Below are 24148 nucleotides of genomic sequence, written 5' to 3' on the forward strand. Positions count from 1 at the left end.
ACTCTAATGCATTCTGACCATGAGTTGGACGGCATTGCACTCAATAGACCCAGAGCGCGTGATGGAAGGTTTCACCCCATTTTCCTGAGAAGGTTTGACCCCTCAAAGTTACTTAGGCAACCAAAGTCATCCACAAAATATTTGTCAGCTGCCCCCCAGCTGGTGGGTCTGGACCCCAGACGCTCTTGAAAAGCCCCATCTAGGGGGTTGCATTCACCCCATCTAATACATGGACCAAACTTTGTCAAAAGAAAGTATTGTTGCAGATATGAGGATTGTGTTTTTTTTTATTGTGTGTATTATTATTATTGCTTTATTCTGAGCCTCCTTGCTCCAGTGTGTAAAGGTCAAAGGGCGTCCCATAATTAGTCCATAAGGCAAACACGTCAGCCAATCATTGAATACCCCTGTTCGATAGCTTATATCTTATTATGTGTTTTAGAGTAAGGCCTTGTCTTCCATTAGAATGACACTCCATTGCACCGAATCAATAGAGAATAGCTCCCCTTCAATAATTCCATTTCCCAGCCAAACTCTCCATCTGTGGGTAAAGCAGTTCACAAGCGAGGGGTGCACGCCCTCTCAATTCGCTGCTACAGTGAATATGTGCTCCGTGCTCTGTTTGAACAGGAGGGGCGGGGTCGCCAGGGAGAGGCAAGCCCAGGGCGCGCCAAGAAGGGCGGGGCTGTGCAGCCCCATGCCCAAATAAGGAAACAAGCCCGTGGCTCGCCACGGCGTGCCGTCGGCGCGATGCCCAAATAAGGAGACAAGCCCGTGGGATTACCATACAAGGTCACGAAACAGAGCACGGGGGGGAGAGGGCGGTACCGAAACCGGGGAGGGCGTGTCAGACCCGCGCTGACGGTATGCGAGAAGGGAGCTGAGATCGCAGATGAGCTGGAGAGAAGTGAGAGAAAGGCTGAGCTGAGCTGGGTGGAGAGACCCGTGCTGGAAGGGAAGTGAGAGGAAGAAAAATACGAGCTGAGCTGCGTGGAGAGGGACACGACAAAAGAAAGGGTCCAAGAGAAAGCCGAGGAGCTTTTACGAAACAAGCTACACGAGAGATACAACAGAGGAGTGCAACCCCGTTTCAACCAGCCGCGTGAAGCCCTGACGGTGTGCGCTGTGAAGCGGGATACAAGGAGCTGCCGGCTCCCCGCTTCCCGCCCGGAATGGACCTGCTTGCTGTGCCCTGTGATCCCACCTGCTCATCCTTTCCAGCCATTCCTGCTTGCAAGTTCCCCATTTTGCCTATGTGAGTTTGTTTTGTTCGTGCTGTCCTGGGTAGTAACTAAGTCTGTATAAGCTAGTAATTTTCACTGTGTCACCTGCATCTCATGTCCCCTGTAAATAAACGTGACTGCTCTTTTTGCTTATGTGTGTAAATAATAATAAACCCCGTTACTCTTCTGTACGTCTTCTTCTTCCTCTTTGCATTCGTCGTCTTAGTCTTTTCCCGATTGAATAGCGGTGGCGCGATACGGCCAACGTCTGGGTGAATCGGGTGAGTCGGGGAACAACTGTTCGGTCGCGGAGCCTCCGCTCGGCAAATATAACATCCTTAACCGCGAACCGTAACAATTGGTAGTCAGGAGTTGGGATTCGAACCTGGGACGAAATTTATTTAGCCCAAATTTTGGAACACCAATTGTACAATTACCGTAACAATTGGTGTCTGGGAGTGAGATCCTGGGACATACCTCCGAGGCGTTCATTCAACTATGGCAGACCTTCTTTATATGCGTGAGGCAAGGAGTAGTAGAGGGTAGCGAAGCTTACCTGGACGGACGGCGCGAAACGGGTTTTCCGAACCACCGACAATTAAACGGGACAGGACAAGGAATTTAAGTTCAACAATAAAGGGATTTAATTTAAAAAATAATGCCAAGGACAAGTTATGCACGGTAAAACCAAAATCCTAAATGGAGCACTCCCACACGCACTCGTAAAACAACAACACAAGGAGATAAATAAATGGAAAATAATTGCGTGTGGATTTGTGTGTACTCAGCTCTGAGCGGCCCTCAAACCACGTCGGCTGCCGCATGGGTCCCTGAGTTTGTGCGTGGGAAAACACCGCCTTGGCACGAAGCCGCATTCACCGCCACGACGACGCAAGCGAACAGGCCTGAGCTCCGTCCTCGTCCCACGCTCCAAAAAGCACCTAGGTCCCTCAGGCACACTGATGTCACGAAGTCAGCACCAACGAACAAGGGAAAGGATGCGTCCGCTTGCACCAATCACCCGGACCAAGAGGAAGAGTGCGTCTGCCCGTGATCACATCCGCGAAGCCAGAGCCAAGAGAAAACACGAGCCGCGACCGTCTGCAGTAAAACCCAAAGCCAAGAGAGCATGAGCCACGACCGTCTGCAGTCAAACCCAAAGCCAAGAGAGCCGAGCCGCGCCCGTCTGCAGTAAAACCCAAAGCCAAGAGAAGAGAAAATGCCAGGACTCAGTCTTTTTGTTCCCCGGTCTCCAACGTCATCCGATGACGTCCGCGTGTGCTCTAATTAGCGAGTGCCATCGCAGCAGTCCTCACCCGGACCAATCACCACCCCTCGGGACGGGGCTTCACAGTCCCTCCCACTGTCCCAGATGATGACTCGGCTGGCGGAATCAGCGGTGGTGTTCCATGTCCGAATCCGGTCACTTTTATATGGTGTTTTTAGTGTAGGTACGGAGTGCATGGCTGGTGTGGTGTGTGTCATAAGGAACAAAGTAAAAATCACACAGGCATTTACATACAGGGAATTTACCCTTCACCTCTAACTAATTAACATAGCTCCACCCCTCGCCATGAAGACAAATATACAACCTTACGCGACATCCGGCCTGACTTATGTACATCAAGGTGGCTACACGACATATGGAGCACACTACCCTACACAATCCTACCTGGCCCTAAGGTATTGCATTTCCCATCCCCCATAAACGTAACAGTATTATCCATCCCATCTAGAGTCCCTTTATAGAGAGAGTAGCGACAACGAACGATTTGACGCCATTTTGAGTCCATTCAGTGCGGAGCCGCCGTATGGCGCTAGTGCATTGAACCGTGTATTCCATTATATTCTCTATGTATGAGAGATGGGAATGGTCTTTTCCATGTTGATAATGAACAAATTATGTGAAGATGACAAAATAGAAGATTTATGACAACTAAGAGCCATATGATAAAGAAGAAAATCACAGAGCTGGTTGTGATTTAACAGTCACAGACATTTAGAACCATGACAAAGAAGGAATGAACTAGACAGGTACACGTGCTGCTTATTTCAGCCTCATTTTAATTTCAGGGAGGCGAGAGCGAGACTCGAACTCTCACCTCCCTGCTTATACATGTACATGTACAATACAATGTTAAGAGTTATCTTTGTATTTCTGCAGTTGTTTGACCTTGTTTATCGTGTGTGGGTATATATTTGTGTTTGTTTAATTTTCATATTTAAATTATTAATCTAAACTTTGCTGCATGTTGCCGATCATATATTAATCCCACCAAAAATAGATTAGCCCCCCTACCCCTGCCCCCCTCTTTCTTTCTCTTTCTCTTTCTCTCTCTCTCTCTCTCTCTCTCTCTCTCTCTCACACACACACACACACACACACACACACACACACACACACACACACACACACACACACACACACACACACACTCTCTCTAATACATATACAAATTACATATTTACAATCACACACAAATACATACATTCAATGCATACCCCCCCCCCCCCCCCCCTTTCTCAGTTGTGGCATACAACTGTATCACTGGCATGAATTGGTTTCTAGCAAATTCTTTCTGAAGCATCATTGAAAATTTTGAATGACAATAATCCTATCTTCCATGTGAAAGTACAAAAAATAAAACTTATTTTATTATTTGTTTTACGAAGGTCTCAGAGACCATTGTGAAAGGCTTTGAACTCATTTACGATTAATACTCAAACCGTGAACCTGTAACCTTCCACTTTTATAGCAAATTACATAATTTTGTTAAAAACAAAGCATGTCATTCACTTGTTGGAGTACTAACTACCACAGGCAGGAAAGTGCCTTTAGCAGAGGGCATTGGTACATGTATATAAACAACAATTTGTAAGTTTTGATTCATGTACCTCAAAACAGAGTATACAACTATACATGCTCAAATTCTCGTCATTCATAAAGAGCTCCTTTGCGAGATATTCATACAGTACATTTATTTAATTTGCAACCAATATTACAATCATTCCCTCTCAGAAATATCATGTTGAAATGTATGTTAGTCCATAGCTTTAAAATAACTTGGATATGTGTATTATTCCCTGTTGAAATAACATATTAGAGAAAATGTTAATGATAACATTTTCAAAATGATTATTTAGTCCAATTATCCACGTAAGTTGCTAGCTTGTCGGTGTACAGCACATTGCAGTCCTGCAACTGAAGTCCAATGGAAATATCTATTTCACTTTTGCAGCCAATTGTCTCATTGCCATGCTCTTGCTGCCAAGTTCACCCCCCTTCTTTGCTTGTGCAGCTTGTTGCCTGTGTTGATGTCTTTTTCTTACAAAAGATGTGTAAGCGTGTGTTGATGAATTTTGTAAGCAGTTTGGCTTTCAGATTGTGGCACGTTGGGAAGTGAACATCTCTCGTTATCTGCTCTGCTCTCTCCACAAACATTGTTGTGACGTTCTTTTCAGCCATGAAAGCATCCTGTGCACCACGAAATGGCACGCGTTGTGGCGCATCCGCGTTGTGGCGGACACGATGGCTCGCTGGCGCGGTGACATCATTCCGCGCACCAAGATGGCACATCCATCGATGTAAAACACGAATGAGAACGCTGCGTACAGCGGGAACGTTAAAACACTGACCAATATGCGTCCGATCCTGATCCTGTCCGCGATGGACTCAAAATGGCTCCACGCAATCACGTGACTAGATTTTTCCGGACCCTCTATGTCACAACTCTGTATATAAAGGGACTCTAATCCCATCCCCCCCCCCCACCCACCCCCCCCCCCCGCCCCCCCAATGCTGTACATTTACCCCATAAGCTACATGGACTAAGCTTTGTCAAAACAAAGATGTATGAGGGTAGATTATAAAAAGAATAAAACTGTTCTATTAATAGAAAAAAGACCTAGATATCAGGTTACACCAATACGCCATTACCGTTTTGCCGGAAAGGGTGCACAAATTCAAGTAAGCCCTCGCATCATACTGCGTGTACAATATTTTTGTTACTTCTGTGCTTCTAGATGCAGAGTTCAACGGAAAGAGGAACCAGGGCACAAATAATGCCTAAACAACAGAAACCACCAGGTACTTTTAGATAATTTCTTAAGTTGTTATTGTGTGTGTGTGTGTGTGTGTGTGTGTGTGTGTGTGTGTGTGTGTGTGTGTGTGTGTGTGTGTGTGTGTGTGTGTGTGTGTGTGTGTGTGTGTGTGTGTGTGTGTGTGTGTGTGTGTGTGTGTGTGTGTGTGTGTGTGTGTGTGTCCGTGTGTGTCCATGTGTGTCCATGTGTGTCCGTGACATAACCTTTTTATAATTTGAGCTGTTGTCATCAAATTTTCACCAAAGCTTTATTATGATAATACGGAGAAGGCAAATTAATAATTTTTTCAAAAGGTCAAAGGTCAGTGTCACCTAAAATCATCAATTTTCATTCAATTGACCTGAAATTTCAATTTACCATTTGAGTTTTGTCATCAAATTTTCACCAAAGCTTTATTATGATAATACGGAGAAGGAAAATTAATAATTTTGTCAAAAGGTCAAAGGTCAGCATCACCTAAAATCATAAATTTTCATCTAATTGACCTGAAATTTCAATTTACCATTTGAGTTTTGTCATCAAATATTCAACAAAGCTTTATTATGATAATATGGAGAAGGCAAGTTAATAATTTGGTCAAAAGGTCAAAATGTCAAAGGTCAGTGTTACATGAAATCATCAATTTTCATCCGATTGATCTGAAATTTTAAGAATTTGCATATTGGGTCACTGAATTGGTTCACCAATCAAAATTAGAAGCGGATTGGTTTTTTAGATCAAAAGGTCAAAGGTCAAGGCTGCAAAAAAATTGCCAATTTTCACGTGATAGACCTGAAATGTAAAGAATTTGCATATTGGGTCACATAATTGGTTCACTAATCCAAAGCTAGAAGTTTATTATTATTATTTTTTAGATCTGAAGCTCAAAGGTAGCATAAAATCACCATTTTATTTTTTTATTTTTTTTTACTGTGGCATACTGAAGAAGAAGACGTCTGAATACAAACGGATGATGACGGGCTTTCCATTTTCAGATGCTTTCTAGTTCCAAGTTTTGTTTTGCATACAATTGTAAAATAGAAATTCTAATGTCTCGTTCATGTCATACCTCACTTGACGCTAGCTTGGTGTTTAAATGCAAAGCTGCTAATATACCATCAAATGTGAACTTGCTAAAATTGTAGGTGGAGAAATGTATTTTTAATTATAAATTTGCTTTTCTTCAAACAAAAAAAGCTTGTACATCAACCCAACTCATTTGCTGTCGTGCAAACCCTTTTCTTTTCTTCTTTTTTTTTTTGCTACAAATTTAAAGCTCGTGCAAGAACACTGAGCAGATCAGTACGTAACAACTATGTATACAGAATAAAAAAAGCCTCAGGATACATGAGACTTATCAAGGCTTGACATTTTGGCACATCATATAGATACAGAAAGGTGTTAACCTGGTGTTGGCTTAGCGGTTAGGGTGCCAGCTTGGGATCCTAGGATCCTGGGTTTGAATCCCGGTCGATCGCTGAATTAACGCCAGGGAGGTTGACTCAGCCTGTCATCCTTCCGAGGTCGGCAAATTGAGTATCAGTCCACTGGTAATTCCCTGTGCGTTGCAAAAGGCGACTAACAGGGTTGGCGGCAGGAAGGGCATCTGGCCATAAAACATTGCTTCAAAAAAAGGGGACCACGGTGCCCGAAAAAGGCCAATCCCTGCTCTGCGGGGTAAAAGGGCCTCTGAAGGTGGTTCCATATAGATACCTCAGTTATTGTGACTGACGTTTCAATTGCCCTCTGTGGGATTTTTGACATCAGGCAGCAGTCAGAAAAAGTGCAAGAGTGGGCTTCCTACCTGAGATTATTCGATGACAGATGTTTTATCTTTAACCTTCTCCCATTCAGTGTTGCATCCCCTACCCATTCAACACACTATGCTTCCCATCCCTACCAAGTGTTCATTCAGGTCGAGTCTGTTTGCTTATTTGGCAAAGTGTAATATTCTCGATCTTTCTTTTTCATGTCCTTTACTGCTTAAGAAAGTATTTTCAGAAGGCCAACATTTCATGTAATCACAGCAATTTTTTTTTTTTTCAATTTTGCAATATTTTCACACAAATCGTCATTCTTTAATACTATATTCTGGAATTGTCTTTACAGAGAATCGATTGAAGTCGTTTTCTTGTTCCAAGTGTTCGCAGTTCTACACGGACGTTTCTATCATCGAGGATACGACACAGACGTTGTGTCAGGACAATGATAAGTTTGACAGCGTGTCCAACGATTGTCAAAGTTGTACGAAGACACTGAATCAGATCCAAAGGAGTAAGCGGCCACACAAGTGTTCTGTTTGCAATGAAACATTTACGTCCTTGTCATGTTTACAAACACATCTAATAGGTCACACAGGGGAGAAATCTCACAAGTGTCCAGTGTGCAGTAAAGCATTTTATCGTTTATCTTCATGGAAAGATCATCAAAAGGTACATACGGCAGAGAAGCCCAACAAGTGTGCTGTTCGCAGGAAGCCTTTTGCAGAAAGAAAAAGCTTCAGTGATAAATGTATAGACACTGGAGGGAAGGCCAACGCGTGCTCTATGTGCAGCAAGGCTTTTCCTTCTTTATCAGGATTGAAAATACATCAAAAAATACATACTGGAGAGAAGCCCTTTGATTGCTCTGTGTGTCACAAGGCCTTCCGTCACAGAGCAACATTAAAAAGCCATCAAAGAATACACACTGGAGAGAAGCCATACAAGTGTTCCATGTGCAACAAGGCCTTTCCTTTTTTATCAGGATTGAAATTACATCAAATAATCCATACCGGAGAGAAGCCTTTCGATTGTTCCTTGTGTCACAAGGCCTTCAGTCACAGAGCAACGTTTAAAAGCCATCAACGAATACACACAGGAGAGAAGCCATACAAGTGTTCCGTGTGCAACAAGTTGTTTGCTTCTTGGTCAAACCTACATGGACATCAGAGAATGCACACGGGAGAGAAGCCCTACAAGTGTTCCATGTGCAACAAGGCCTTTGCTTTTTCATCAGGATTGAAAATCCATGAAACCAAACACACCGGAGAGAAGTCTCACAAGTGTTCCGTGTGCAACAAGGCCTTTGTTTTTTCATCAGGATTGAAAACACATCAAAAAATCCACGCTGGAGAGAAATCCTACAAGTGTTCCATGTGTGAAAAAACCTTCACTTACAGAACAACATTAAAACGTCATCAACGAATGCACGCAGGAGAGAAGTCTTACAAGTGTTCCATGTGCGACAAGGCCTTTGTTTTTTCATCAGGATTGAAAATGCATAAAAAATTACATACTGGAGAGAATCCCTACAAGTGCTTGGTGTGTCACAAGGTGTTTGCTCGTTTGTCAAACTTACATGTACATGAGACAGCGCATACGGGATATAACCCATATAAGTGTTCTTCATGTCCGAAGACGTTTTCTCATGCAACACATTTGAACAAACATCAAAGAACACATCCTAGCGAGAAGCCCTTCGATTGCTCTGTGTGTCGCAAGGCTTTCGCTCGCAGAACAGCGTTAAAACGCCATCAGCGAACACATACAGGAGAGAAGCCTTACAAGTGTTCCGTGTGCAACAAGGTGTTTGCTTGTTTGGCAAACTTACAAGGACATCAAAGAATTCACACGGGGGAGAAGCCATACAAGTGTTCTTTGTGTCCGAAGGCCTTTACTTATTCATCACATTTAAACAAACATCGAAGAATACATACAGGCGAGAAGCCATATAAGTGTTCTTTGTGTCCCAAAGCCTTTACTCAGTCAACGCAATTAACCCTACATCAAATAGTACATACAGGAGAGCATCCCTACAAGTGCTCCGAGTGCAACAAGGTGTTTGCTTGTTTGGCAAACCTACATGAACATCAGAGAATGCATACAGGAGAGAAGCCCTACAAGTGTGAAGTTTGCAGCAAGGCCTTCGCTCAAAGAAAAACGTTAAAGATTCATCAATGGATACACACTGGAGAGCATCCCTACAAGTGTTCCGTCTGTAAGAAAGTGTTTGTTAGTTTGTCAAACCTACATGGACATCAGAGAACGCATACGGGAGAGAAACCATACAAGTGTTCTTTATGTCCGAAGGCCTTTACTCAATCAAATCATTTAAACAAACATCAAAGAACACATACTGAAAAAAAATCCCATAAGTGTTCTGTGTGCAGCAAGCCATTCGATTTTTTATCAGAATTGAAAATACATCAAAGGACACACACTGGAGAAAAGCCATACAAATGTTCTACTTGTAACAAGGTGTTTGCTCGTTCATCACATTTAAATCAACATCAAAAAATACACACAGGAGATTTTCTTAAGAGAAAATCAGAAAACAACTCGCAAAAACGCTGAATTTCAAACGCTCTGGCCCGGATGGGATTCCAAACTTCTGGCTGAAGCAACTGTATGCTCTTCACCCTCACTACGCTCAAGCATTTCACAAAATCATCAAAGGGGAACAGTCAATGGATCAATGGTTCACAGAAGGCAAAACTCTTCTAATCCCAAAATCTAATGAAACCCATCTATCCCACAAATATAGACCTATAACATTCTTACCAACAGCATACAAACTTTCAACAGGATTATTCACCAATGAAATTTACGAACACCTCACTCAACAAGGAGCTTTAGATACAGAACAGAAAGGATGTAAGAGAGGATGTTATGGAACGATAGACCATTTGTTATTAAACAAGACCATACTCGAAAATTCGACAAACCAACTTATCCACAGCCTGGATAGATTTCAAAAAGGCCTTTGATTGTGTCCCACATTCATGGATTATAAAATGCATGCAAGTATACAAAGTTCACCCCCAAATAGTCACACTGGTAGAGAAAGCAATGATGCTCTGGAATGCAACGCTGATACAACCTCACTTGGAAGGAAAGATTGAAATCTGAGGAGTAAAGACATGACGTGGTATCTTACAAGGTGACAGCCTTTCCCCCTCCTGTTTTGTCTGGCTCTGGACCCACTGAGTAACCTCATCAATGAACAACAGCACGTATACAATATAACGTGAAACAATAAATTACCAAAGAAACGAGAAAGGTGACACATCTACTGTACATGGATGATCTAAAGCTCTTCACACCGAATTATAACAAATTGTCAGATCAACTGATACAAGTGAAGCGCTACTCGGAGGACATTCAAATGGAATTTGGTCTTGACAAATGCGCCAAATGTACATTTCTATCTGGTAAAACAAAAAGAGCACACAATATCTCAACCGAAGAATGCAGAACAATACAGGAACAAAAAATGAAGCATCCTACAAATACCTCGGAATAGAACAAGGTCCCCAGGTACTGCACAAAACATGTGTAAAATAATCAGCAAAGAGTACCGACGCAGAATGAGACTAATTCTGAAGTCATCCCTCTCTCCAATGAATAAAATGAAAGCGATAAACCAACTTGCAGTACCGGTATCTAGTATAGCCGTGCAATTATAAACAAGCCACAATCAGAGATCAACAGCATAGACACCAAAACAAGGAAACGTTTAACGATTCATAAGCTATTATACAAAAGCCACTGCATTCCTATACTTTACGTGCTGAGAGGAGAAGGAGGAGGTGGACTGATGGAGCTGATCCACGTGCACAGAACAGTGTGTGTAGGACTTGCGGAGTATGCGAAAAGCTCAACAGACTATCAAATGAGATTTGTACATGAGCAAGAAAACACCAAATCAGAAAAGGTATCCTTAATCCATTTAGCAACAAATTCCAAAAACAGGTGCAATTGCAGGATATTACACAGGAAAACGAAACAGAAACAAATACAGCCCCAATGATCGCAAAGAAGAAAAAGGAAAACTACAAAAAGAAATATCAGTAGATACTCTGACAAATGGGAGAATGACAAAAGAGCAGGAAGATTCAAAAAAGAGCTTGACAGAACAGGTATCAACAAGGAAGGTTCATTGGAATGGCTAAGAAGAGGTCAGATTAATTGGGATGGATATTGAGTCATCATAAATGCCCCAGACCAAGAACACTACACTAATGCCTTTAAGAGAACTAGGGCATGCCCGTACTATATATATATATCTAAAATTATATCCCCCCCCTCTATTTACATGAAATGGTTTGGTCCAAAGCGAACGGCTTGCGAGTACGGTGACAATCCCCCCCCCTCTATTTACATGAAATGGTTTGGTCCAAAGCGAACGGCTTGCGAGTACGGTGACAATCCCCCCCCCCCTCTATTTATATGAAATGGTTTTGTCCAAAGCGAACGGCTTGCGGAGTTTGGTAAAGAAATCGCCATAGCGTGCACAAAGGCGCAGGAAAGCGAAAGAATGGCAAATTAGTTTTAATTAGTTTTAAAACATAGTTTAACGCCAACATAGTTTGCCAACGTGAAATAAATGAATACGCTCTCAAATGTGCCGTCCGAGGCAGAGTCTATTCGGCACGTTCGGCACACGTGATAGCTCGCTGCTCTCTGATTGGTTGAATCGTTTTTTGGACATAGCTCGGTAACTACTTGTCCGATTAATATGAAACCTTGAAAAGGCACATCCTCGGGTCCCCAGCAATATACCTGGCAAGTTTAAAGTATATCGGACCCGTGGTTGTCGAGAAACAGCGGTCACAGACAAACAAACAAACACACACACAGACACACAGACACACACACACACACAGAGATTGCTGGAATTATAGATAGATGACAGGATCTAGCCAATCAGACTAATGCAGGTTTTGGGGGGTAGAAACCGAAAGTACCAGTCACCTCTTTATGGGATGTAAAAAAACTCATGTCAGAACAGTTGTACACAGAAAGACATGACGGCATCTGTAGAGTAATCCACTGGCACATCTGTAAACATGTCAACATCCGGTTCCAGAACAATCATGGAAACACAAACCAAATCCGATCCTTGAAAACGAACATATCGTGCTCACACATGACAAGATTATCCCATCAAGTGTGGACATTGCAAACAAAGCAATGCAACCGGACATCGTGCTCAAACACAAAAAGGAAAATACGGCATTGTTGATTGAGGTTTCAGTTCCCAATGACTTTGTGGACGAAATGCTGCAGAAACCAAGCTGCAGAAAAATGTTCAAATACCGGGAGCTGAAAAATGAGGTCAAGATGCCTTGGAAATTGAAGAAAGCTGGAATTGTACCAGTGATGGTCAGAGCAATAGGGATGATCAAGAAAACTCTAAGTAAGCACTTAAAAATCATTATGGGGAATATTACTATAAACGAGCTACAAGAGGAGGCTGTCACAAGTTCAGTGTAGATTCTAAAAAGATTGCTTGGAACAAAGATGTGAGAATGACAACAACACAACAGGCATTTTAAGGCCATTTTCCCTGCTAGAGCGGGGGTTAGCCTTGTTGGCCCCATGACGATCTTCTCCATTTTGTCCGATTTTCTCCATCTCCCCATGTTAACCCCCTTGCCCACATTTCTTCTTCCACCACCTTCAGCCAAGTCTTTCTCGGTCTTCCCCGTCCTCTACTTCCTCTGCATTCATTTCCAGCACTCTTCTCAACCAGTCACTTTCATCCTTCCTCAACACATGACCAATTAGTTAGGTTCACTATGTCAACAAATATAATTTCGTTCAAAAATTTTTGAGATGAGCAAAACTATACATTTTTGGAATATTCAGAGCACGAGGAATCCAAAAATCAATGTTGGCATTTGCACAGACACCTGCATGGCCGCCATTTTGGATTTTCAAAATGGCCACAATAAAATACATATTTTGCGCTATCTCGGCTTCTAGTCAACATAGAAACTTAATTAAATATGCTAATCCTATGCTTTCTGGGTCAAGGAATCCAATAAAGGCCTCAAAATAGTGCTCAGGATTATAGAAAAGCAACAAACAAAGATAATTGAAAACCATTGTCTTTATATTTGTGATATAACTGCATTACATAATACATGATATTGCAAGTCCTTTGAAGTTATAGGTATGGGTTTATAAAGCAAGAAAGCAGCCTTGTTAGTATCAGATTGAACGATAAGTCCTATACACAGGATCTACTAGGTCTATACCGTTCAGGAATATGCTTTTACAGATCTTCATCACTGTCCTGAGTGTCATTTTCGCAAAGGTGTCTACGCAAATGCCAACATTAATTTTTGGATTCCTCATGCTGAGTATTCCAAAAATGTATAGTTTTGCTAATCTCCAAAAATTGTGAACAAAAAAACATAGTGAACCTGACTAAAACCATCTCAACCTGTTTCTCTTCACAGCATCAATCACAGGCTCTATTCCCATCATCTTTTGCAATTAATCATTTCTCTTCCTCTCTCTCAACGATACTCCACACATCCACCGAACCATTCGCATTTCCACCCTTTCCAGCCTTTGTTGCTGCTCTACATTCATTACCCATGTCTCACTCCCACAAATCATAACACTTCTCACACATGCAGCATACACCTTTCCCTTCAGCTTCAACGACACTTTCCTCCTCGTCAGCACGCCACTCAGTTCCCGAAACTTCTTCCATGCACATCTCACTCGAGCAACCGTTGCCGAGTCTGATCCACCTTCTCCATTCAGCATGTCTCCGAGGTAGCAAAATGTTTTCAAACATTCGAGCTTCACGCCTTCTCCTCGAGCCAACTCAACATTTCCTCCATCTGCAGCTCCCTTTGTGCACACCTTACACGAGAATGTAGCTGCCACACTGGTTAATGACCCTCTCAAACCACTACATTTTTGATGAACCTACTCAGCGCACATTGTACATTGAAATTAGTTCACTCCGACACCCTTCCTGCACATTGCACACGGCCACTTCCCAGTTCTTTCCACCTCACCACATGCTTTACAACTTGCCATCACCTTCGTCTTTCCGATATTCACCTTCAGACCTTTTGCCTCCATACATTCCTTCCACTGGTTCATCTTCTTCTTCAGTCCATCCACACTCTCCCCAATCAACACCAGATCATCTGCATACAACAACTCCCACGGTAAACCCTCCTTTACGTTCCAAGCCAGCACCTCCATCACAGCTACAAATAGTAGTGGACTTAGTACCAACCCATGATGCACTCCCACCTTCACCTCAAACTCACCACTGTTCCCATCCTTTGTCCTCACAGCTGTGCGTGCTGTCTCGTACATTGCCATCACTACTCTGATCAACCATTCCTCCACTCCTAACTTCCTCAATGCCCACGTCACTACTCCGTGTGGAACCCTATTGAATGTTTTCTCCAGATCAACAAACCCAAGAAACAACTTCTTCCTCTTCTCTATGTACTTCTCCTGCAACTGCCTCACAATAAAAAGCGCGTCTGTCGTTCCTCTTCCTGGCATAAATCCAAATTGCATTTCGTCGATCTTCACTTTCTTCCTCATCCTCTTCTCCAACACCCTTTCCAATACCTTCATTCCATGCTTTAATAACTTTATCGCTCGATACGAGCCACAGTCCAGAGGGTCACCTTTCCCCTTGTATAGAGGGACGAGCGTACTCAGTTCCCAATCCACTGGAATGTGGCCTTCTTTCACCACCAGATTTACAGATCTCTGTGATTCTCTTCACACCCCAACTTCCGCTGCCTTCAACATATCTCCCACAACTCCCTTCGGCCCTCCCGCTTTTCTAGTTTTCATTGCTTTTATCGCTCCCTCAACTCCTTCTCAGTTATCTTCTCTGCCGGTCCTAAAACTGGGTTACTCTCTATGTTGCCATCCCATTCATTCTCTGCATTCAACAACATTTCGATATATCTCTTCCATCTTCCTTTAATTCCATCCGGGTCCACAGCGATTTGTCCCACTTCATCCTTCAAGCAACTCACCCCCATCACATCACACCTCTCTTTCGCTATCTGCTTTGCAATCCTGAATACCGCTCTCTGACCCTCTTCCAAATCCAAGCATTCTCCGAACATTTTCCTATATGCCTCCTGCGCCTTTGCTACCTATTTATTTGCAGCCTTCTTGGTTGCTTTATAACTTTCATGCTCTGCCTCTTCTGCTCCCGTACCCTTCGCCTTCTGCCACTCCTTGAACTTCTTCCTCTTCTCGTCAATCCTCTTTCCAACTTCATCATCCCACCTTCAGAATGAAGTTTCACAATCTGGTTCACGAATAATGATCCTTTATCGAAAAAGAGGGTGGAGATTTTGAGTTCTAGGAGAACTTCCTCCCACCTCGGAAAACCCGCATATGGAGATAACAACCAACGAGAGAAGCCATACAATAAATAATCAAATTAATTTCGAAAGTGCTGGAGAGCTCTGCAATACCACGTTGATATTACAACACTCGGAAGGAAAGATCAAAATATGCAGAGGGAAATACGACAGAGGATGCTCCGGGGCGGCAACCTTTCGCCCCTCCTGTTTTGTGTGGTCCTGGACCCACTGAGAGTCGAAGAAGGTCATCGAATACATCACAATGAAATGTGCAAAACAATTGTCAAAGAATATCAATGGAGAGCGAGGTTAATCCAAAAAACCATATCTCTCCCCAAGAAACAAAATGAAAGCAGTACCAGTGTTCCAATATTATGGAGTTTAACCATGTGCACATAACGACGAGTGCATGACTGGCTGAGTACGTGAAAAGCCCAATAGATTACCAAATCCAGTAAGAGATACCACCTTGCAAAAACAGTTCCTCTAACAGGTGTGAAAAGAAGATAGTCCACATTAAATTTAAACAGCAATGAATACATCTCCAGTAATTGCAAAGAAGATAAAGGAAAATTATAAAATGAAATATCAACAAATATACACCTACAATTGGGAGAACGACAAAAGAGCAATATGATTAAAAAAGAGCTGGACAGATATGGAGAATACAAAAAAGATTCATTGGAGTTGTGACGAAGAGGTCAACTAAATTGGGATGGAGACCAAGTCATAATAAATTCCCAATACCAAGGACGCTATGCCAATAGTTTTAAGAACATGGCGGATTGAGTCAATTGGACGAGTGCCAGTTCTGTAAGGTAGAAACAGACAGTACCACTCACCTTCTCTCGGGATGTAAAAACCTCATGTCAGAACAACTATACACACAAAGGCACACCAATGTATGCAGAGTAATCAAAAACTTCAACATCCCAGTCTCAGAAAGCATGGAAGTATGAACCATAAATGATCACTTCAGCAATCCAATAAAGATCATGAGTTTGTAAATAAGTGAGAAGCGTACGAGCACAGTGGGTATTACACGATGGGGTTTTCCCCATTGGGGAAGGAGTTTGCATTTGTTTCAATGAAGGAAATTATTTGAGCTTTTTTTGTGGACCTATTCATCAAATGTGCTTGTACATTGAAATGCATTAAATTGAATTTTCCCATGCTGTCATGCAAATCCGTATTTTTTTGTATGCAAAGTCAAGGCTCGTGTAAGAGCTGGAACACAGAATGGATGAGGATGCAACATAACAAAAGGAACAGCAGAAAGAGAGGTGGAAACACAAACAGCAGGGCCGAGGGACAAAATGGATTGAGACGGACGGACGTACAAGGGATGCATGTGAGAATGAGGGGTTGGGGCAGAAGCAAGGGGTGGACAAGATGGATACATAACAGACACAAACTCTTTGGAAGAAAAGGCTGGAAAATGAGAATGAAGTGCAGGGCTAACGGGGGTAAGTTTGTCCTTTGCCATTGTCATTAACATAAGCAACTTTGTTCATGAAGTGAAGAGACTCCACTTGGCCATATGGTTGAATATGTTTTGTTTAGGTACAGCTATGGACCATCACTGCTGGTAATAATTTATGCATGCCATAAGAGCTAGAAATAATCCGTTTTGTTGCAAAGGTGAAACCACGGATTATGCCGATGTTCACACCCTTAGCATTGTCTTGGAACTTTGTTGTCAGGCTCAACCTGAACTCTGTAATCCAATGGTGGGAATATTCACGTAGCTGTAAGGGACAAGTGGGAAAGTATATGTGCCTTGTAAATACATGCTTGTAATTTGCTTTCTTTATAAATCTCTTCTCTTCGGCAATCACTCGTAGCTGAGTACGCTACTTTTTCAGATCACGAGTTGTGGGTCCGCAGGTGGCTAAAGAGGCCGATCTTCAAGCCGCAAATCCTGTTGCACTTTAACAGGAAAACGCCTGTGCGTGACTTCTTTTATTGTGGGAAGACCGGTGCACAACAGCCACCACATATTACTTGACGACTGGGGGCCGAGTTCCAATGGCAAGGATACCAAGACGATTGGCGGTCCCCTTCCCGCTGCAGCCTTCATCCGCCTTCATAGCCGTTGACACATTTAGATGTTGTGTTTTGCCGTTGAGGTCTTATTTGGATCGCTTTTAGTCTGACACCTCGACCTTACCGCCTTGGGTGATCCTACCAGGAGTACGAGACTCCCGACGGCATCGCTCAAGGAGTCATAGATCGACGCAAGCCCACTCACCAATGACAAGGTAACGATCCAGAAGTGGGCTTTTAAAAATACATGTGCAATACATTTTTGGAAGAATTAGTGCCCTGGCGTCTGCTGTCCATTCTGATTGAGGCTTAAGGCCTCTGGGGTTTAATTGTCAAGGCTAATTGGGCTATAGATCACAGGAAGCGGTGCGTAACCTGGGTTCTGCTTGGCCAATTCATTAACATCGGTTATGCAGCTGTCGGCACGATACTCTCTCTATCCATGACAATCATCTCACCTTAACGGTAATGCGACGCTGGGCATGGGAAGCTTGCCAAAGATGAGCCGCACGGATGGCATTCGTGGTCTGTGAAGACTCGCCAACCTCTTTGGAGTTATCCAGAGACGACGTCACAATATCCTTGACCACTGTTCCGTTTGAATAAAGGACACTTACAAATCAACAAGATTGGTGGAATACCAATTATCGGTCGTTCCGACCACAACATTGTTCTTCTGCCGAAATGTAAACAAAAATGAAAAACTAAAAATTGATGGAGAATGGGCATCAGGAAGTGGAACAAGATCTCAATTGAAAACTTGCAAACATGTTTTTAAATCACCGATTATGGAGCACTTTTCAAGGAATATTGAAGAGGTGGCCATATAATTAATAAATATGTGAATTTTTCTCTATAACTTCACATCCTGGTAAATACAGTAAACATATATCCCAATGATGAACCTTGCATTTCAAGCGACCTAGAAGTGGTCATTGTTGAAAGCAAAAAGGCTTTTCAAATGAAGGACCAAAATAAACTTTAAACAAGTACAGATACATTCAAAGTACACCGCCCCCATGCCAAATAATTAAATATCCTCCAGCGCGGCATTGCCGGGGCGCCTCTGGCGCCCGGCAATACCGCCGTGCAGCTCATCGAGACTATTTAGAGGGAGAGATGCACAATAATTGATTGAGTAATTGCATAATTAAAATCAAGAAAAGATTATCATAAAATATTTTGTTAATCAATTGGCTAATAGCATAACTAAACCACTAGTGCTTCATCCAAAGATGTATCTTTTAGAAATTTAATTAAATAAGGCATTAATAAAAAAATTAAATAATTAATTGATTAATCTAAATGAAAAATATCCTTTGTAGCCACATCACTTGGTCACTGTCATGTCCAAATATGAGCTTCCTAGCTCAAAAGGTGCCTGTGATATTGCCCAGATGAGAAAGAAAATAAATAAATAATTAAAAATGTAAATAAATAAATAATAATCATAAAAAAATGAAATCATTAAGCAATTCGCTAATATAACACATAAACCACCACCATTTCATCTGAATCTGTAACTTAAAAAAAAAAAGCATTGTCATTAAATAAATCGATTAATTGATTGATTGATTGATGAATCAATAAATAAAAAATAGCCTTTGCAGCCAAATCACTTGGTCATTGGCATGTCCAAATATCAGCTTCCTAACTCAAAAGGTGCCTGAGATAATGGCCAGAAGAGAAAGGAAATGTATAAGTACTTAATTAATCGCTAATAATTAAATAACTCCTCAATTAATTGATTAATCAAAAAACAAAAAATACCCTCTTTGACAAAGGACTTGCTCACTATTGTGCCGAAATTTCAGCTTCCTATCACAAAGGATGGCTGAGATATCGCCCGGACAAACAAACAAGAAAGCAAGAAAACAAACAACCAGAGTGAAAACTGAGTACTCCTTTTCAGCGTGCGTCATTGCCGAGACCCCTTCGGTGCCCGGCAATGACGATATGCAGCGCCTGGAGATGGCATAGGAAAGGAGCGGTGTACAATTTTTCAAAGAAAAAACATTGCAACCCATGAGAAGCCTGTAGGGAGTGCACCATCCAACATCATACTAAAATACACCATTTGTGTCTGTCTGATGAATTTTTGACGCCAATATATTCTGTCGTTACTTATCCAATCTCAACCAAACTTAACAGGATGACCAAGGGTTACATAATGAAGGTTGTAGCGCATTTATTTGCCCCCCTCCCCAAGGGGGTTTCCCCCACCATTGCCGTCAATGGGTTGCGTGTTGAGATGTATAGCCATATTAATAATAATAATAATAATACATTTCTTTTATATAGCGCTTTTCAAGAAGCCCAAAGGCGCTTTGACAGAGTACAAAAAAACAAGTGCAAAAAGACAAAAATCAATAGGTAAATAATCAAAGCAAAAGGAAGGTGAAGGAGAAGAGATAGTCAGGGGTTAAATGCTGTGGGTTAAATGTTGAATGCAGTGTTCAAGAGGTGGGTCTTGAGTGATGTTTTGAATATGGTGAGTGAGGAGGAGTCTCTGATGGTGTGAGGTAGTGAGTTCCAGAGGGTGGGAGCAGCGATGGAGAAGGCCCTGTCCCCTCAGGATCTGAATTTGGTCCGCATGGGGGGGGGGGGGGGTCAGGAGGTTGGTACCAGCAGAGCGGAGGTTGCAGGTGGGAGTGTGTCTGGAGAGGAGGTCAGTAAGGTAGGATGGGGCCAGGTTATGGAGGGCTTTGTAGGTCAAGAGGAGGATTTTGTACTGGATTCTCTGGGGGATGGGGAGCCAGTGAAGCTTATAAAGGACGGGGGTCACGGGTCATGTGTCACGGGTCCGGGAATGGGTGAGTAGACGGGCAGCGGAGTTCTGAATGTATTGGAGTTTATTGATGATTATTGAGGGCGAACCAAAGAGGAGGCTGTTGCAGTAGTCCAGACGGGAGGTGATGAAGGCGTGGATGAGGGTTTCTGCAGCCGTGGAGGAGAGGGATGGACGGAGACGGGCGATGTTTTTCAAGTGAAAGAAGGCTGTCTTTGTGATCTGTTTAGTGTATTTGTCGAAGGAGAGGGTTTGGTCAAAGATGATGCCAAGATTCCGGATGTGAGGGGAGGTGGATACTGGGAAACCGTCGATGTTGAGGGCAAAGTTATGGGTGGATTTGGTGAGCGTTTTTGGGCCAATGATGATTATTTTAGATTTATCATAGTTAAGTTTGAGGAAGTTGATTTGAAGCCAGGATTTTATTTCAGTAATGCAGTTTGTCAGGATAGAGTGGGTGGCGGTGGAGATGGACTTGGTGGAGATGAAAAGCTGGATGTCATCGGCGAAGCAGTGGAATTTGAGACCATGACGGCGGATTAAGTGACCAAGGGGGGACAGGTACAGGATGAAGAGGAGGGGGCCAAGAACTGAACCTTGGGGGAGGGGAGCAGTGGGGGATTTGCAGTTATTGATGGAGATGAACTGGCGTCTGTCAGAGGTATGATTTGATCCGAGAGGGCAGTGCCGATAATGTTAAGGTGGTTTCAAGTCGGGTGAGGAGGATGGTGTGATTGATGGTGTCAAAGGCGGCACTGAGGTCGAGGAGGATGAGAATGTTGAGGTTGCCAGCGTCAGAGGAGAGGAGAAGGTCGTTGGTGATTTTGAGGAGAGCAGTTTCAGTACTGTGGTTGGAGCGGAATCCGGATTGGAATGTTTCATACAGGTTATTGGCAGAGAGGTGATGTTTGAGTTGAGTGGCTACAGCACGTTCCAAAACTTTTGACAGAAAGGGTAGGTTGGAGATGGGTCTGAAGTTGTTTAGGGTGTCAGGGTGAGTCCAGGTTTTTTCAGAATGGGGGTAACAGCAGCAATTTTGAGGGATGGTGGGACGATGCCTGTAGACAGGGAGGAGTTTATTGTTGCAGTGATAAGTGGAGAGAGAGAGCAGGAAGGGAGGCCTTGACAAAGCTGGAGGGGATGGGGTCAAGAGTGCAGGTGGCAGTTTTCATTCCTATGAGGAGTTTAGAGAGGTCAGTAGGGGAGACTGGGGAGAACTGAGACAGGGGTTGGCAGGATAAGGGAGGGGCAGGTGGTTTGAGGGGGAGCAGGTGCGGTGGTGGTTAAGCTGCTGTAGATGTTGTCAATTTTGCTTTGGAAGAATGAAAGGAAGGAGATGCAGTTGTCTACTGTGAATGACTGGGTGGTGGTGTCCAGGGGGCTGAGGAGTTTGTTTATTCACGAGCCTCGACTCTGTATCCAAAAAAAAAAAAAAATTGTAGAGAAGAGTGCTTTTGGGTTTCCAGAGCCAGAGTGGATAATTTGAGAGTAGTAGGCGGAGCGGGCGCGGGAGAGGGCATCTTTGTAGTGCTGTAGGTGGTCCTTGTGGGCTTGGGAGTGAATTGTGAGACCTGTTTTATTGCGGAGTCTTTCAAGTTGGCGAGCACGAGTTTTCATCAGGCGGAGTTCAGGGGTAAACCAGGGAGCAGAATGGGTGAAAGAAACTGTTTTGGTTTTTATAGGCGCAAGCTGGTCAAGGCAGGAAGAGAGAGTGTGGTTGTAGTAGTCAGTGAGGTCAGAAGGGGTGTGGAGGTCAACGAAGGGAGAAGTGGACATTTTTTCAGAGAGGGTGGATGAGAATGAGGTAGGTGAAAGAGCGTTTAGCTTACGGAAGTTGATAGTGCGATAATGCTTTGGTGCTGGGGTGGGGATGTTGATGGTCATAGTGATGGCTAAGTGGTCAGAGAGGGTGAGGTCGGAGCCAGAGAGATGGTGCAAAATTAATCCAGTAGAGCAGACAAGGTCCAGAATGTGACCACGGTTATGGGTAGGAAAGTTGACATGTTGAGTGAGGTTAAAGCAGGTGAGTAAATCAGTGAAGTAGATGGTTATTGTGGAGTCAGTGGAGTCCATGTGGATATTGAAATCACCAAGGAGGAGGATTGAGGGGGAGAGGGAACATAGCTGGGTCAGAAAGTAGGAGAAGTCAGACAGGAATGATGGGTGTGGTTTGGGAGGGCGGTAGACAACAGCCATGACTGACTGTGTGTGACCAGAGAGTTTAAAAGCCAGGTGTTCAAATGATGGAGCAGATGAGATGGAGATGAGGTTGGTCTTGATGTCTTGTCGGTGAATAACGGCAATTCCACCACCTCGGCCCTCCGAGCGTGGTTTATTGATGTATGATTATCCATTGGGTGTAGTGAGGTTGAGTGCGAAGTAGTCCAGAGGTTGTTGCCAGGTTTCAGTGAGACAGAGAAAGTCCAGTTTATTTTCCAGAATGTAGTCGTTCAGGATGAGGCTTTTGTTGTTGAGGGACCGGGTATTGAACAGGGTGAGCTTGATGTTGCTTTGTACGGTGGGGATGAACTCAGATGATTTAGCCAGGGTTTGCAGACAGGAGGTGCGATCGTGTGCGTTGCTGTGACCAGGTGCGCTGAGACGATGAGTGGGAGTGCGCTGAGCCGACCAGAGTACGGGAATGAAGTGACCTGTTTGTAAGTAAACAAACTTACGACCGGAGCCTCTATGAATGTATCTGGGTCGTCGCAGGAGTCCGTGGGATTTAATTGCAGAGATGCATGATGGGGTGGAGTGAGTATTTAGCAGAAGAAGCCTTGCGGCGGAGTACCTTAGAGCCATGCCAGGCAGGAGCGAAGGGACGAGTAAGAGGCCAAGGTCGAGGAGGACGAGTCGGCCTTGCCGCAGCGGCAAACGACCGCAGCCGCAAGCCAAGACAACAAAGGCCGCAGCAGCAAACAGCCGCAGCCGTAAACAACGGCCACAAACAACGGTAGCGGGCCTGAGGAAACAGTGGAAGAGCTGGGCAGGCGAAGCCAGGAGCAGAGCCGGGACCGAGCAGAGGGCAGACCCAATGGCCAAAAAGCCGCCACGACCACCAGAAAAGAAGACTATGTAGAATGACCCAGTCGGAGAAGCGGCGAACAAGTAACGCCAGCGTCCTCTCCAGACCGGACCGGAAGCGGAAATCTTTAAGTTAGCTTTATCGTGGCGTTTTTCCAAGGCCGCTGCAAATAACAAAACTAAAGATAATAGCGTAATATTAATGTTATTACAAAACAATATTAATAGCCGGCGAAGCCGGTGTTGTCAATAAACGCGTACGTATTATGTCGAAAACCAGATTATGCCTTGGCTTGAGAATTCCAAAGTGCAATGGAGGCCGCCATCTTGCGGATGTGGAAGTATGCATAACAAATTGAAAAAAGTTCAATAGGAGTTTGTTTCACCCGTCTTTGTTTGATTCACCATCTTATGCACCTCTAATTTATTATTAAAATACTTTAAGACCAACCTCGGCCCGCACGGGCCTGGTTATCTTCAACGAAAAGCGTCACCAAACACCGGAACCAATGAGATTCGAGCATTTGAAAAAATATTTCTAAAACCAAATCACGCAATGGAGGCCGCCATCGACCGGATGTGGAAGTTTGCATAAAACAATTGCGAAAAAGTTCAATAGGAGTTTGTTTCACCCGTCTTTCTTTGATTCACAATCTATTGCACCTCTAATTTGTAATTAAAATACGTTAAAACCAACCTCGTTATCTTCAACGAAAATCGTCACCAAACACCGTAACCAATGAGATTCGAGCATTTGAAAAAATATATTTTTAAAGCTTATTACGCGTTTTGGAGGGTGAAAACGGCGTCAAATATTCTAAAATTGACGAAGAATTATTTTTTAGAAATCTCGCG

General features: G+C 43.4%; 1 protein-coding gene across 2 annotated transcripts; it reads left to right on the plus strand.

Annotated features, from left to right (window-relative positions):
• Positions 1–5267: 5267 nt before the first annotated feature.
• On the plus strand, positions 5268–11424 carry LOC137427480 (uncharacterized). 2 transcript variants are annotated; one of them, XR_013623496.1, is made up of 2 exons: positions 5268–5310; positions 6250–6789. XR_013623496.1 is itself a non-coding variant. In XM_068117013.2 (2 exons), the coding sequence occupies exons 1-2, from the start codon at positions 5286–5288 to the stop codon at positions 9635–9637; spliced, it is 2250 nt and encodes a 749-aa protein (XP_067973114.2). In that variant the 5' UTR covers positions 5279–5285; the 3' UTR covers positions 9638–11424. The 2 variants fall into 2 exon arrangements, 1 of the variants encoding a protein (XP_067973114.2); XM_068117013.2 differs by lacking the exon at positions 6250–6789 and adding an exon at positions 7413–11424 and having other exon boundaries at positions 5279–5310.
• Positions 11425–24148: the final 12724 nt, after the last annotated feature.

Source organism: Myxine glutinosa, chromosome 5, assembly GCF_964187855.1.
Source record: "Myxine glutinosa chromosome 5, kmMyxGlut1.1, whole genome shotgun sequence".
In the NCBI taxonomy this organism is placed as follows: Eukaryota; Metazoa; Chordata; class Myxini; order Myxiniformes; family Myxinidae; genus Myxine; species Myxine glutinosa.

Bases quoted from the DNA above. Each gene is read 5' to 3' on its own strand.
- LOC137427480 (XM_068117013.2), top strand. From the start codon at position 5,286: ATGCCTAAACAACAGAAACCACCAG. The intron at 5,311-7,412 runs GTACTTTTAGAT...TTGTCTTTACAG, and splicing joins TAAACAACAGAAACCACCAG to AGAATCGATTGAAGTCGTTT.